This window comes from Ambystoma mexicanum, chromosome 6q (genome assembly GCF_040938575.1).
Source record: "Ambystoma mexicanum isolate Mex_15411 chromosome 6q, UKY_AmexF1_1, whole genome shotgun sequence".
In the NCBI taxonomy this organism is placed as follows: domain Eukaryota; kingdom Metazoa; phylum Chordata; class Amphibia; order Caudata; family Ambystomatidae; genus Ambystoma; species Ambystoma mexicanum.
In genome coordinates, this window is record NC_090937.1 from 29,360,140 (window position 1) to 29,374,987 (window position 14,848).

Below are 14,848 nucleotides of genomic sequence, written 5' to 3' on the forward strand. Positions count from 1 at the left end.
GGGGGTCTCACAGAACACATGGAGAGTGGCAACAGAGAGGTCAAGAATGAACCAGTCTGTCTATCTCGGGTAGTAGGGACTCTTAGCGTTTGTCAGTTGGGGTTGCAGTGAAACTCCGGGACTATTGTAGTGCGAAGGTCGATTTAAGCTTCCTGCTTTTGATTTTTAGGGCACATGCAGGCCTGATTCGCCACCGATGCTAGGCAATGGAGTAGTGTCGTCCCCTTATCCTCGGTTCACCAGAAGGTTCTCCTTTAGCCAGCTGATCACTTCTCTAGCACTCACTCCAAATGTGTACCACTTTAACTGATCAAGTGTGCTGGCGAACTACCCAGCGTACATAAATACAGGGTAAGGGAACGTTTGATTACCTCTCCTAGCACCCCTCACCAGTGTTTGTCTCGCCTCCACCCGGACTTCCTATCTCGAGGCGTCCTTCTGCGACACTGCAGCCGTTAATGCCTGCGTGTTGCAGCGGGCTTTCTCCTGCGATCCCTTTGGTCCGCGTTGCCGACTTTTTTGCCTGTGGGCTCCCTTGACTTCGGAGTCTTGTTCGTTGCTGGGGTAGTTTGTGCCCGCTCTGGAGCAAACCGGCCACACAGCTCTGGGGATTTTTCCTTGCCCTTCTCTGGCACCCTTGATTTCCGCTTGGGGCGTGCACACTTCCCTCGGTGTTCTTTGATGCAGTGGCGCGTGGGTCACTTTTCTAGTCTGTGACCCATTCCGCACCAATCTATCAGCGATAAAAGACAACAGTAATGATGGTTTGGGGGGCGCGGGGGGGGGATTATTTTTTCATATTATGCTGGTCTTGTTCTGGGATGGAGTCTGTCAGGTTGACGTATTCACTGTGCCCCCCTGGTGGTCGTCCCCTGTGTAGCTTGGTATCCAATTTTTCACAAAATGCTGTAAATTGCACCATTTTAGCCCATTATTTTTTTCAGGAGGAAGAACGCCCCCTGCCCCTCTGACCCCCAATGGTTGGGTTAGGCTCCCTAACTCTGCTTGGTCGCTCCTGCATATTCAACGCAAACATGTATGCCCCAATTCACCAGCCGTGACTGGTCTCCAACCTCCTGATCTTCTCCCTCCCACCTCCTTTGCATATATGCTAACCACTTACTAAGGTCTTCCAACCTCCTCCTATGACCTTTCGACCACTTCGAGTTCGTAAACCTCCTTACTTTCACCAACCATCTGCTCCGCCCCCCTACAAGCCACCTGATACCCCCCTCCCACCAATGTCCTACTCTCCACACACTCCTTACTGTCTGTCAACCTCCCCTTTATGCTCTTTTCCAACCTCTTCCTGATGGTAAACGTATTCCTTTTGCCCTTCACCACCCCCCACCCCACTTGCTCTTGGTTCACCTCCCGATGGTTTCCCAACCTCCTCTTTGATATGATAGTTTATTTATATAGCACCTATACACAATGTGTTTCAAAGCGCTTTGCACTCTACAACTACCGCCTTCTCCCTACAGTCCTCCCACCACCCCTTCTCCTCAACTCCTTTCTTCAACCTCCTCTGTGTACTCAGCTCACCAGTCGGCTCCATACTCCTCTAGTCATAACTTCTGGGCTTTTTTCTAAGTATTCGGCCCCACCTTTCAAACTATCTGGTAAAAAGTAGACTTGGGTGTGTTAGCTGGGATGGGCATTGACTGTCAGGCTGAGCTTGGAGGGGTTCAGCCCTGTTGCGGGACTGCCACATCCGGGGCAGATGTTTTGAGCGTTCATAGGGCAAAGCTTTAGCATCTGCTAGACGTAGTTTAGTTTTACGAAACCATATATTTATATTTTTTTGATGACCTCCTGTTTGCACTTAAATACACACAAACTCTGTACCGTATTGTGCGCCCAAACAGGCTCTAACACACAAACTGTCGTAGGAGCAAGTTTGCAAATTTAGAAAGTAGATATTTGTTTTCCTTTCTTCGTAGACCCCACTTATCTGATGGCTTGGGGGAAGAGGTCGAAGGGAAACCTGTGATAGAGAGATCGGGGCTGCAGGAGACCAGCACCAGAGTGAAAATACAACGTACTATTCGGGTTCCCTGTTCGTGTGTAGTAACCTGTTTCATTTTTCTGTAAAAGAAATGTATTTTCCAGTCACCATATGTGTGGCGTTGTATTGCACATCCATTCTTAAAGGCCTGTTATTTTCCGTCCCACCTTTTTGCAAAGATTCTGAAACCCTTTGTTTAGTTTGCTATAATTCAATAGCAGAATGTTAAGGTATGCACATTAGTCTTATAACGTATCGCACTTTATAAAATGGACTGCCTAGGATTATCAAACTAGAAAGACAAATTGCAACATCAAAACTGATTTTCCTACTCATCTTTTATGAGCAGTGTGCAAGATAAAACAAGGCAGATATTCACAGTAATAATGTTAATGCATTTGCATTGGTACACACCTACACCACTACTTTCCATTTTCGATTTTGAGCTCGCTCTTCATAGCCATTTTTTTCCTGCTAAGCATACCAGCTTGCATTGGCACTATTATGTTTTGTGTAATTCTGAGCGTTTTCAACCATTGTAGGCATTCCAACATAAATGGGATTGAAATATGTTTGCGGTTTGTGTTGCATTATGTATTTACATAAACATTGTAATACTTTAAGTAAAACATGTTCCATTTTCATTCACGTTTGTTATTTTCTTTCACTGCATGAGTCTAATCTTGTGAAGCTTGTCATTAGAATTCATGTTACCGCTGTGTACACTTTCTGTCGTCTTCTGTTTTGTATGTGCACTGATTGTTGTATTGTTGCCCCATTAACAGTTTGGATGGACTCATGTCACTTTGCTGATTACTGTCACTCAATCTCATCTAGTCATCCAAAATCTGTTTGAAGGCTTGATCTGGTAAGAATGATGGTCTCTTAATAATACATTGGCAATTTTATTGCTGTTTTGGTTGTCACTTTGTCATGGGGATAATGTAAGTATTCATAGGTTTCCAGCAATATACAGTCAAAATAACTGCAAACATTAAAACTACTAACAGATTTTATTTTACTGACGATAACTAAGCTAAAAGAAATAATCAAACATATGTGTTTGCTATGGGTTTGCTTTCCATTTCCTAAGTACAGTCTGGATAGAAATGGGTATGTGCAACTATAAGCATGCTGAGTTGAGCTGGCTGTGGATATCTGTTTTCACCTGTAACGGCAAATCCAAAAGAGAAACGCCCTTTAAAAACAAAAGCATATATTTGAACAGTGTGTTTTTAAACAAAACACGTAGAGTATGTTTTACTTTTCTAATGGAAAATTCTTTGTTTTTTCTTTCAGTGTAAAATTAGTTCGTTTTGCATCTGTCCACTCCGTTTTCAGTTTGGGTTCTTATTCCTGGGAAAATATAACGTAGAACCTCTAGTTGGCGTTTCATGCTCTGGCAAAGTTACAATTTACAAGGGCGAGTTTTGGGCGAGAAGATATTGTGTTTGAGCTGTGTTGGCTCCCTGATGATTAGGCAATGGAAACAAACAAGACCAATGCATGATTTTATAAGCTTTCTGTTAACATTTTGAAAATGTTCAAATCATATAACTTTGATCAGTAATTCTATGAAGCATACTTCTCTTCAGTGTTTCGAGTTTATTCGTTAGCTCATCTGCTCTCTTCACTGCAAAAGATAAATTATGCCTGGGTAGTTTAGACCCATTTCCTGGGAGGGGAGGAGGGGTTCTGGCTATGGCATAATGGGTCTGCTTTTTATTTGTTCCATAAATCATGTTTCCAGTTCAGTTGGTTTAACACTTTAGGTTGTTTTTATTCTTTCTTTGGGACTACAGTGGCACGTTGTATCTACTTTGCATTATGTAGTTCAACTTAACAAAAATAGGATCAGGGAGGAGGCTGATACATGCAGATTTGCCAGGCTAACATCACTGATTGGAAAATTGTTGTAATTTAAAGAATAGTCGTATACGTTAAAGTTAAGGTGTTTAAAATCGGGGGTCTGCAACCTTTGGCTTTCAAAACGTTGACTACAACTCAATGATATCACCCCATTGACTAGGCTGACGAGAGTCAGTGAGATCTGTAGTCCAAAATATCTAGATTGTAGACCACTGCATTAGAGAATCCATTGCCTCATGGTTTCGTTAGTCTATTATCATGCCTGAACAAAATAAAGTGTTTTCATTGAGTAGCCATTGGAATGGTTGAAGTAGAGTGCTTAAAAGTGCTGAATGTTTGCTTGAAATAAGTTTGTCATTGCGCCCCAGATATGTAAACTTTTTAAAAGCCTTTGCTTACCAGCCTGGCTCTGATCTTCTAGTGCCTCAGGGTTTTGGTTTCAGTAGTTTTAAAGGGCAGACTCGTCGGGGTGCAGGGACATCATCTTACGTCTCATGTCAGTTGCCTTCTCCACTTGGATGGAACTAAATCTCACTAGTGGCTGAAGGCATAAAACAAGCATTGTTGCATAGCAATTTCCTATCGGATTCTGTAGGTTTGCTAATTTTATTGTCACTTGTGTCACACAACTTTAAATTACCCTGTTGAATGAAAACACAGCTCACTATGCATTCCTCTTGCCCTCGGTGCTCTCCCCAATCTCTTATCCGTTCACTGCAAGTCCAAAGGGGGGGTTAGTGAAGAGAGAGTGTAGCAGTAATCTTCTCCTCCATTCTTAGAAGTACCAATGGCCTATGTAGGAGTGATAGCCAATAAAGATTTTTATGGAAAGAAAAGTAAACCAGAAGTAATCAAGATGATACTTTTATTAACTTGACTACATTCCATTTTCTATTTGGCAAAGACCACTTTTTTAACTTTATTTTTTTATTCAAAAAAGACAGTCCTGCGATTCTATTCCTAAAGATGTGAGTTGATACATGATGTAGAATTACAATATTTTTCCAGCATTACATCTTTCAATGATTCACATGCTGTGAACATTCCCCGTCGTTAGGCTGGGAATCCTCGCTTAACTTTTTACAATAGTAAATAAATAAAAAATAGGTGTCTATTTTGAAGCCCTTACCCCTCCTTTTGGGTGCTTTCAGTCCCCACCAATAGGACATAGAGTATGTAGCTCCTCACCTGCAGTCTTCCTTCCGATTCTAACTGCATGTAAGATTCCTCTTTACTGCACCTTTCCTTCGATTTCTATGGGCCCACAAATCTTTTACTTTTATTTTTGTGTCTGACCTATTCTTTTTACAGTGCAGTTAAGTCTTAAGCTTCACTACACTAGCTTTTGTTCATCTGTTATGGGGAAACTGACGTGTCCTTCAGGCTGTCCGTACTGGAAAACATTGTTTCCCTAAGTCTTGTTACTTTGTTACTACTTTTAGTAACTTGTTATCACTGGCAGCAACTTTCTGTCTTGTGCAATGCATCTTACAATGCAGTACAATGGGGGTACCCTTTTTGTTTTGCCCTGGACTAGGAGTCGGAGGATTTTTGGTTCCTCTAGGTGTGCTTAATGGATAAGATGGTAGCAGCAGTGACTTTTTACCATTTTTTGGGGAGAATTTCGTTTTAGCCTTATTGCCGTTTACCACGTTTAGCTATTAACTGTGGCTAGTGGCCAAACATGGCCATGCCAGAAGGATTTTCGCATGTCTTTTGGCCATCTTGTCTTTTTGCATTCTTCCTGGCCTGTGAGGCCAGGAAAATACTTAAATGAACGCCCAGTGCCCAGGAAAGTGGAGGCTTTTGGTGGGTTTTTGGAGGGCTATTTGTGTTTGCTGCAAGGAAGTGGGCTGGGTCTGTTTGGTCCCAATCTACAAACTGGTGCCTGTGGATGTCTGAGTGGAATTAATGAGTTTTTGCCGCAAGTGGTCCTGATTGGACCACTGCTGGGTAGTGTGGGGGCAGATCTGGCATTGGCTAGCGGGGGCTGCTGCTCTTGCCTGGCTTTTAGAATAAGAGGACCTCTACACCCACTCCAGAGACCCTGGCAGAAACTGAAGGAGCCAAGACTCCTGTCCAGCTACAAGACTTGCGAGGAGACTGTGGGCCAGTCATAAGAAGGCTTGGTGACCAACCTCTGCTGCTGCACTGGTAGAGCCCTGTCCTGTGGAAGATCTCCAGCAGTCTTTTGAAGGAGCTGTGACCTTTTGGAATGGAGGGAGCATCCATTCTCGACAGTCAGCTCTGAGTGCTATGAAGAAGAGCCTTCGGAAGTGCTCCAGAACCGCCCTGTGGCTGACGAGCTGAGTTTGGTCTACAGTGCTGCAGACATCGCCGTTCCGAGTTGAGGCCCGGAACTTGGGGGATCCTCAGCTTGTGCCACAAGAGGTGACTCTACGAAAGTTTGTGGTCCTAGCATCAAGTGGACCCGAGATAAGAGGGCAAGTCTAACCGTGGCAAGTGGGTCCCTTTGTGTCACTGCACCGGTGGCCGTCGTGCAAAATTGCTTACCTGCATCCATTCCTGTCCTGAGAGGGGCCCTGAATAGAGTTTTGCTGCATTATTCAACTGGGAGACCTTGCACCAGCATTAGACACTGACCGGAGCGCTGCTCGAACCTGCAACCCCTGGGGATCAAGGGCTGAGGCTGACCACGGGAAAAGCAACCTTGGACCTTCTTCAACGAGCCTGCCAAGTATCATGAAGAATCTGAGTACAGGGGGTAAGTTATAGCTATACTTTACCTGCTCCCCTAACTTCTGTTAAAAGTTTGATAACTTTTATAAAACCTCTAACACTTTGACTTTGCCATTGCTTGTCCACACGAGCACTCTGAAAGTTGGGAACACGTGTATTTGTTAGATTAACTTGTCCCCCAACACTTTGAACTGTTCACTAGACCCCAGAGACCCTACATTCATTTTTTACATCTTTAAAAACTGTGTGGAACTTTGCTGAACTTTTGGGGCACATTAGGGATGCTGTGGACTTGCAGTGCAAATAGTAATCTGTACCTTTCTTTTCAGGGGTTTGATATGTATTTTGCACTACACACTAATTGTATGTATCTAGTTTTAGTGTTGTGATATTACCTGTTTGTAGTAACTTATCACTGTTTATTTTGGCCATAAGTAAAGACTGCTTCACTCTTTAATCATTTTGGAGCCCTTACAAGTTCACCACCTCTTGAGACTTATCCTAGACTTCTCGCTATGCTACCTTGAACTGATTTGGCTAGAGTTCCCAGAGTTTGTTTATTTATAGCGCGCACCAGACCCGGAGGTATCCAGGCGCGTGTTCAAGAATACTTTAAGCTTACAGGTTACAGTTACACATTCCAAGTGGTTACATGATGCATTGACAGCAAAAAGATGTCAATAATACATGGTTATATACACAGGTATTTGTACACAGAGGTGTATGCACAGTATACATTGAAAGTTAAGGAGCATGTCAGTATACGTTCAGTTGCGCAGGTGAGTAGTACTAGTGTCGGTCAGTTGTAGGTCATTTTCTTTGAGCCATTTAATACAGTTGAGTCTGAAGTGTGGATAGGATTGGTCAGACCTTAAGGAGGATGGGTGGGAGTTCCACAACTGGGCCGCTTTGACGGGGAAGCTGATGCCTCCGGCTGTGTTCAATTTAAATGAGGGTACAACTAGCTGGTTGGTATATGCTTCTCTGGTGGGTCTATTAGAGGTTCTTCTTTTGAATCTTTCTGTTAGGTATTTGGGGGCTAAGTCGTTGATACTTTTGAAGGTTAGTGATACTGTTTTAAGTTTAATTTTGTCAGCTGTAGAGAGCCAGTTAGATTGTCTTCTGATATCTGATATATGCTCTCTTTTTGGGATACCTAGGGCGGCTCTAAGGGCATTGTTCTGCAAGGTTTGGATTTTTTGCAGCGTGTGTTTATCAAACCCTATGTATAGTGCGTTGCAATAGTCCAATGTAGATAATACCAGAGCTTTTGATAGGGGGAGGCAGCTGGTAGTGGACAAGTATGGTTTAGCGGCTCTAATCAGCTTACAGGTGTATGCGGTGCTAGAGGCCATCGCACTCACCTGCTTTGTTAGGGAAAGGCAAGAGTCGAGGTAAAAACCTAATGTTTTTACCTCTTTTGCTACTTTGATGGTGTTGCCATCTGTAACAAATGATGAATAGTCATTGTTCAGTCTTTTAATATGTTGTGTGTTTCCCCAGTATGATGAGTTCCGTTTTGTCATTCAGGCATAGACCATGACGGGCCATCCATGCCTGGATGATGAGGTATATCTTGTTCACCAAGGCCAAATCCTGTTTGTAATACCCCGAAAGTGGGATGAGAATCTGAGTGTCATCTGCATTGTTTGTGTAGGTGACACCCAGAAGGTCTGGGGCTTCATGAAAATGTTATACATGGTCGGAGAGACACATCATCCCTGGGGAACGCCACATACGATGGGTACTGGGTCAGCTGCTGCAGAGGTAGAGAAAACCCTTATGGTTCTGCCACTTAAGAACGATTTGATCCATGCAATGGCATGTGTGGAGTTGTCTGTGTCACAATATTGGTTGGCCTTCTATGCATCTGTCCACCAGGCAAGTCCTGCTGGAAGGAATCCTCATGTTGGTTCTTCTCAGAGAAATCTCCACAACTACATTTTCTACTTCAAACTTTGGAAATACATCTACAGGATCATCTCCGCTGTAAGATAAGATAAGGGAAGGGAAGGGGATAAAGAATGGAAGGGAGGACATCCCCATTTAAGGCCTGTGCTATTTTTGGTCTAAGAGGTTTTCAAGGGTGACAGCATACTGAATACATTTATTGCTTGTACCAACGGCCCTCTGCAGAAGAGTGTGAAATCTGAAATGGGTTTAGCAGGAAAACGTTAAGACAGGCAGAGATACCTTGTGTGCTTGCTAAATGATGGCCATCACCCTCCATCAGAAGCAGTCTTCTAGGAGCCTGGCGGCACCCAGGCACTCAGAAAAGAGGGACCCTATGCCAAAAAGGGGCAAAGTCAAAAGAAAGGCCTTCTAGAACACCCAAACAAATTAAGTGGAGCGCTTCAAAAACCCAAGCACTGCTGTCAAAAAATAAAGGAGGCAGCAGGAGATCCGCCGGTGCCATCGTCGGTGGCTCACACTCGACGACGGCTCGGTCTTTGACGGAAAATAAATCCTCTTCGAAGGTTGGCCGATGACTGAAGGAGGGTGTACGATGAAACGCTTGTTTAAGAGTGGGTATCCAACTAAAGTCCAATCCTCATTGACTCAGTCGCACTTGTCGACGGAGGTGCTCAACGGGTCCCTTGGACAAGTCTTTTCGCCTATGCCATCACACCATTACCAATTATCTGCAAGGTAATCAGTTGATAGACGTACCCATGCACTGTGATACTGATGGCCTCCAATTGGCCCTGACAAACATGGTACTCCGACCTTCTGCACATGTCCAGGGGCACTCTGATGCGGCTATACAGTTGGCCGACGTAATCTAAAAAAAACATAAAAGTGCTGCACCACGAGCCGCAGTCGCGTAAGTTGACCACGTGGCTCTGGACTTCGCAGAGTTTGACTAAACGTATCCCGAGAGTGCACAGACAATCTAAAGGTGGTACAGGCTCTATTCACCAATCGCTCCTATCAGAGCAAGTGGAAAAAGTGCTGTGGCTGGTGTGTGCAGCAACCGGCTATTCAGCCCCTCTCTGCAAGTTTCAAGGCTATACTACCATCTGTTATTAGCGCTGGGAGGGCTCTTCCCATGTCTCAATTAAAGTGCACCTTGCAGCCATCTCCAGGTACACCAGGAAAAGGAAAAAAATGTGCAGTGATAGTCTAGTGAAACATTTCCTGCGAGGATTGTTCAGATCTTTTCCCCCTACATGGAAATTTCTGTCACAATGGAGTCTCAATGTGGTGCTCACGGAACTCTAAAAAGCACCATTCAAACTATTGGCGACTACTCGCATAAAGGTTCTTGCGTGGAAAGTCGCATTCCTTATAGCCATTACATCAGCAAGGGGGTCTCTCCGAGTTTCAAGCACTTAACAGTAACCAAACTGTACCTACGCTTCTACAAGGACCCTTGCAACAAACCCACATTTTATACCGAAAATACTATCCAAATTCCAGAAGCTCGCATCATTGCCCGTTTTATTCCAAGGGTAAAAACCCTGGCAGAAATTGCGTGGAACTCCCTGGATGTTAAAAGAGCACTGAAATACTATCTCCACAGAATTAAGTCCTCAAGGACTTCCGCTCAACTGCTTCTGGCTTATGGACCTCCAAACAAAGGAAAAGCGATCTCGAAGCAAGGAATTGCTAGGTTGATATCCTCCATCTTTCTGTCACGCAAAAGCAAACTATCTATTAACTGGGCCTGCCCAGGCTCATTCAACAAGAGCCACAGCGGCTTCTGCAGCAATATGGTTGCGTGTGTCCCTGAAACACATTTGTTAGGTAGCCATCTGGGCCGTTCTGCACACGCTTACTAGGCATTCCTGCCTCCAGGAGCAGCACGCTGATGCAAAGATGGGAAGAGCAGTCATGCAGCGCCTGTTTCAATAAAGCAGTCTTTTTCCTGCTATCTGCCTCAATCGAGGATTGTACTGCTTTGAAATCTGTTCATAACATGTTAATCTATGAAAGATCCAATGCTGGGGAAGGGGTATGTTTCTTAACTGTAACTCCATTGCTCCAGCATTAGTGTCTTTCATAGATTCACATGCGCCCTGCGGCCATACCCTACATTAAAAAAAAACTCCCTCGGATACGTCAAATCCAGCATGTACTGGGTAGAATTTGAAGGGAGGTTGCAGGGGAGGAGCTACATATTCAAAACGCTCATTTTTATGCAAGTGTAAACCGGACATACAATAATTACATGTATGGTTAAAGCATATCATGATAGATTCAGCAAATTTCATCAGATTTCATCAAATACATGTACATATCATCAAATACATATACATTTCAAAGATCATTTCACAACAAGAATTTTTGATGTGCAAGTAACTGCTCAATGTGTTTCGTGACGGAATGTCCCTTCATCAGGTGCTCAGAATTCAATGTCCTTCTGAAAGCAACCATTCACAGTAATCTATTAGAACTAGTATTCTGAAACAAAGTAATACATGGATGTGTAACTTACTGTATGTCAGATTTACACTTACATAAAAAAATAGTAGAGACATTCAATATTCACATTTTGATAGTGCAAAACACTAAGTGTTTTATGATGAATTATACATAAAACCTGTGTCTGTACAAACATTGAAGGTGTGCAGGGGGCGCAAGTGTTCCACAGCCTGTGGATATGGCTTTGTTCTGCTTCTGAACCTGTGGTTTCAGCAGCAGCGGGCGAAGTCACACAACCAATGCTGCCAATGCTCCAAATGCTTTGTTCCTCCAGAAAATGAAATTAGAAGGTGGATGCTTTTGGAAAGAAAGTCGTAGCCATTGGAGCAACGACAGTTAAAGCGGCAAATTCGTTGGCGATCACAGCACGCTATGATGGAGAGATGTGGAACAGGTGGCACCAATACCAGAGCACTTAGCAGATAAGCACAAGGAGGCCCTTGCGGTAATGCAAGAGGGTGAAGAGGGTCCAACTACACAATTAGTATAGTGGTGGACATAGCAAAAACGGGATTTAAACAGATTGGTAATGGGGTAGTGTTGCACGCACACAAGCATGGGTTAGGTGTATGGACTTGAGAGCAAGATGTGCAAGCTAAAGTCCTCGAAAGACCAGCTTTTCGATACGAAAATTGATGAGGCACTAAAAGCCATCAAAACTGATAAACAATGCAAGATCGCTCACGTCTCTTCAATCCAAATGCTCTTATCGACACTTTCGGGGAACGTCAGGACGTTCTACAAGCACAGCCGGCCGAGGCAAGCCCTATCATAGAGGGTCATACTATTGAAAAGGGTACAGAAAGACGTACCATTATAAGTCAAAAGACTACAAAGCACTGCAAAGGAGAAGGCCATGAGCAACCTCCCAAAAAGGAGACAACAAAAACAGGCCTGACTCATCAGACCATTTAGCCCCTACAAATGTGTAGGTGGGAGGCAACCTTCAAAATCATCTCGAACAATGGAGGAAAATAACCACAGACAAGTGGGTGTTGGGCATAATTTGGAAAGGGCACGTTCTGGAATTCAAGGAAACTCTGCCACAAGTACCCCCAGACATGCCACAGCAACACGCATCCTGGTGGACAAAGTAAACCAGGTGCTCATTCAACAAGCCATCAAAAAGGTTCAAATAAAAAAAAAATTGAAAATGCTTATTCCTGCTTCTTTGTGGTAAAGCAGCCAGATAAAACGTTGAGGCCGATATTAGACCTGCAGGACCTCAGCAGGTCGATCAGAAAGCAAAAATTCAAAATAACCACATAAGCTGATGTCATCAAGACAGTGCTTCTGGGCGATTTCCATGCATAACTAGACTTGCAGGATACATACTTCAATGCACCACAAGGCCCACAGAGGGTTCCTCAAGTTTACCGTAGGGCATAGCCACTATCAATTCAAGGTTCTGCCGTTTGTGAAGGTTCTTGGTGCTGACCGAAGCACAAATTGCCTGGCTCCAGTGGCAGCATACTTGAAGAGAGGAGGGTATTGCGTATACCCATACCTTGACAATTGGTTGATGAGTGCGGCCACGAAACGTGAAGCAGCATGCATGATTCAACACACAATGGACACCCAACACATAATGGACACCCTCATGCAGCTAGGATACTCAATCAATCATGCATAAAGCACTTCCAACAGTTTGGTCTTCTTGGGAGCGCAATTCAATACCAACAGGGGCTGGGTGTCGGGGTCCGGCTTGACTGAATTCCACAGGAGCTGATGCTGGCCCCACAGACCCTCACCAGGAGTTCACCTCTCAACCCTAAAGTAAAAGCTAAGCTGAGCTGAGAACCCCAAGAAAGGGAAAGGGGATTTTGGATAAAATAACAACGGAGACACTGCAGCCCTGCAACCTTCTGGTAGGCTCTGGTATCTGTAGTAAACAAATACACTTGGTTACTTATACATTAGTGTAAACCTTTTTCTCTAAATTATTTTTAAAACAACTGTAACTTCTTTACCTCTTATACCTCTGTTTAAGACTTAGAGGTTAATTATCGGTATGGAATATCTTGTAAACTGTTGTAATGTTTTAGTGCATATTGTAACTAGCCATTCCAGTCTCTTTAATATCCTAAAGTAAAATGACTCTTGAAAACACCTTACAACCTTAGATATTCTTCTTTGACATTCATTTAACTCCAGTAAGTTCGAATTTTCAAATACCCTTGAGAAATGCAGTCTTTCTTGAAGTATTGAATTCTCTTTTGTGTGAAAATTGCATTAAGTAGAAACTCATAAACTCTCTTGAATGCTACTGCTTCTTCTGCATGTGAATCTTTTCTTTGTTGCGCATATGAATAACATGCGAAATCACTAGGCGTGAGAAATTGTCCTCGTGCTAAAAAATGACACGCGCTCCTTATAAATACACGCACACGTTAACAAATTCACGTGTACGTGAAACACGCCCTCGCACTGAAAAACTATGAGCGCTAGTTCAAATGGACCTGCGCTCTATCGCCAACCGAACTCGCGCTATTACTTGCGACGTCTCTCACGTGAAAATAGTTCACACGCCAAAAACAACTCGCGCTCAATAAAAATGGGCTTGCGCTCTATCACAATTCAACACGCGCTCTCATACGCACGCGCTCCCAACGACATTGCTGAAGACCCAAAGACTCGCGCGCACGTTAAACAGTCTTGAAACACTTTTCACGCTAATAACAACTTTAAAACTTGCGCGCACAGTCTTCAATTATTTTCCATACTGTATATAAACTGTAAACGTTTTCTCTTCTTAAAGTAAACTTTAAACTTCTAAACGTTTCTGATATAAAATGGAAGTTCACTGTGAGAATCTTTAAGCTTTTCAAAGGAACGATCCCACCTGATGTCTTCTTGATCACTCTGGCTCAGCAACGATTTTCTCACTTCTTTAGTAAATCTTCTGAACTCTGAAAGGCGTCACTTAAGGAACTTAACTAATGTACAACCAGCCACTGAATTACTTTGGATGAAAGGCAGTTTAGAATCTTGCTCACCTCCCAAGAATCCAACCCATTATCCTATCCACCAATCGGACAAACCAAACATACTATTGTTCCTTAAACCAATCAGATTAAGTTTCTTTCTCTCCATCTTGACTTGGGCAACCACAATGTTAATTCTATGTACATACTCTTCCTGATTACTACTCCAACCAGCCCTGACACTGGGTCTGCCCCTCAAGAGACACAATAGATTCCCCGTCTCCTCGCGGCATTCTAGCCGGGAAACATCCTGTTGGTGAGAAAATGTATGCACCTGTTGGGCCCAATTTCATCATGCATTCCACTGATCCCTCATTGCAGGATTTGCATGAGGCCGTGTCAGGAATTTCTATCAGACTGATGGTCTCAAACAAACGGAACATGGAACAACAGCGTGGAGATTACAGCACCCATCTCTCGTCTGCTTCAGTGGTAGGCCAACCCCTGTCACATAGCAAAAGCAATGCTGCTGCAAGACACCCTGTTTCAACGCACAATGGTAACAGACGCTTGCCTAACAGGGTAGGGGCGCTCATGTGGGAGGCTTGTCCATTAAAGGGCAATGGAATGTGGAGTCAAACTTACAAATTTATTTATTTTTTCATTTATTTCAGTGCAAGTCTTGAGGCATCTAGGCGCTAGTTACAGATGGTGCATGGTACATTTATTGAAGTGCAGAATATGCATATGGTTACTGTTAGAATTGGTGTGTAAATACGACCTTTTGAAGCAACCCATCCTAGATCCTGCACAGTCGGGCTTCAGACCTCGAGACAGAACCAAAACCACCCTGACCTGAATTGGGACGACTTTAAGATCACTGCTGACTCTGCGGGATGCGCTGCACTAATCCTTCTAGACC

General features: G+C 43.7%; 1 protein-coding gene across 4 annotated transcripts in view; it reads left to right on the plus strand.

The window, feature by feature from the left end:
- The window catches only part of CDS1 (CDP-diacylglycerol synthase 1), an 865,373-nt gene that overhangs the window by 456,929 nt on the left and 393,596 nt on the right, over window positions 1-14,848 (plus strand). For all 4 annotated transcript variants that reach the window (XM_069630399.1, XM_069630400.1, XM_069630402.1 and 1 more), the window contains one exon: window positions 2,794-2,876. In XM_069630399.1, coding sequence (XP_069486500.1) covers window positions 2,794-2,876 — 83 coding nt within the window. The remainder of the gene's footprint in view (window positions 1-2,793; window positions 2,877-14,848) is intronic.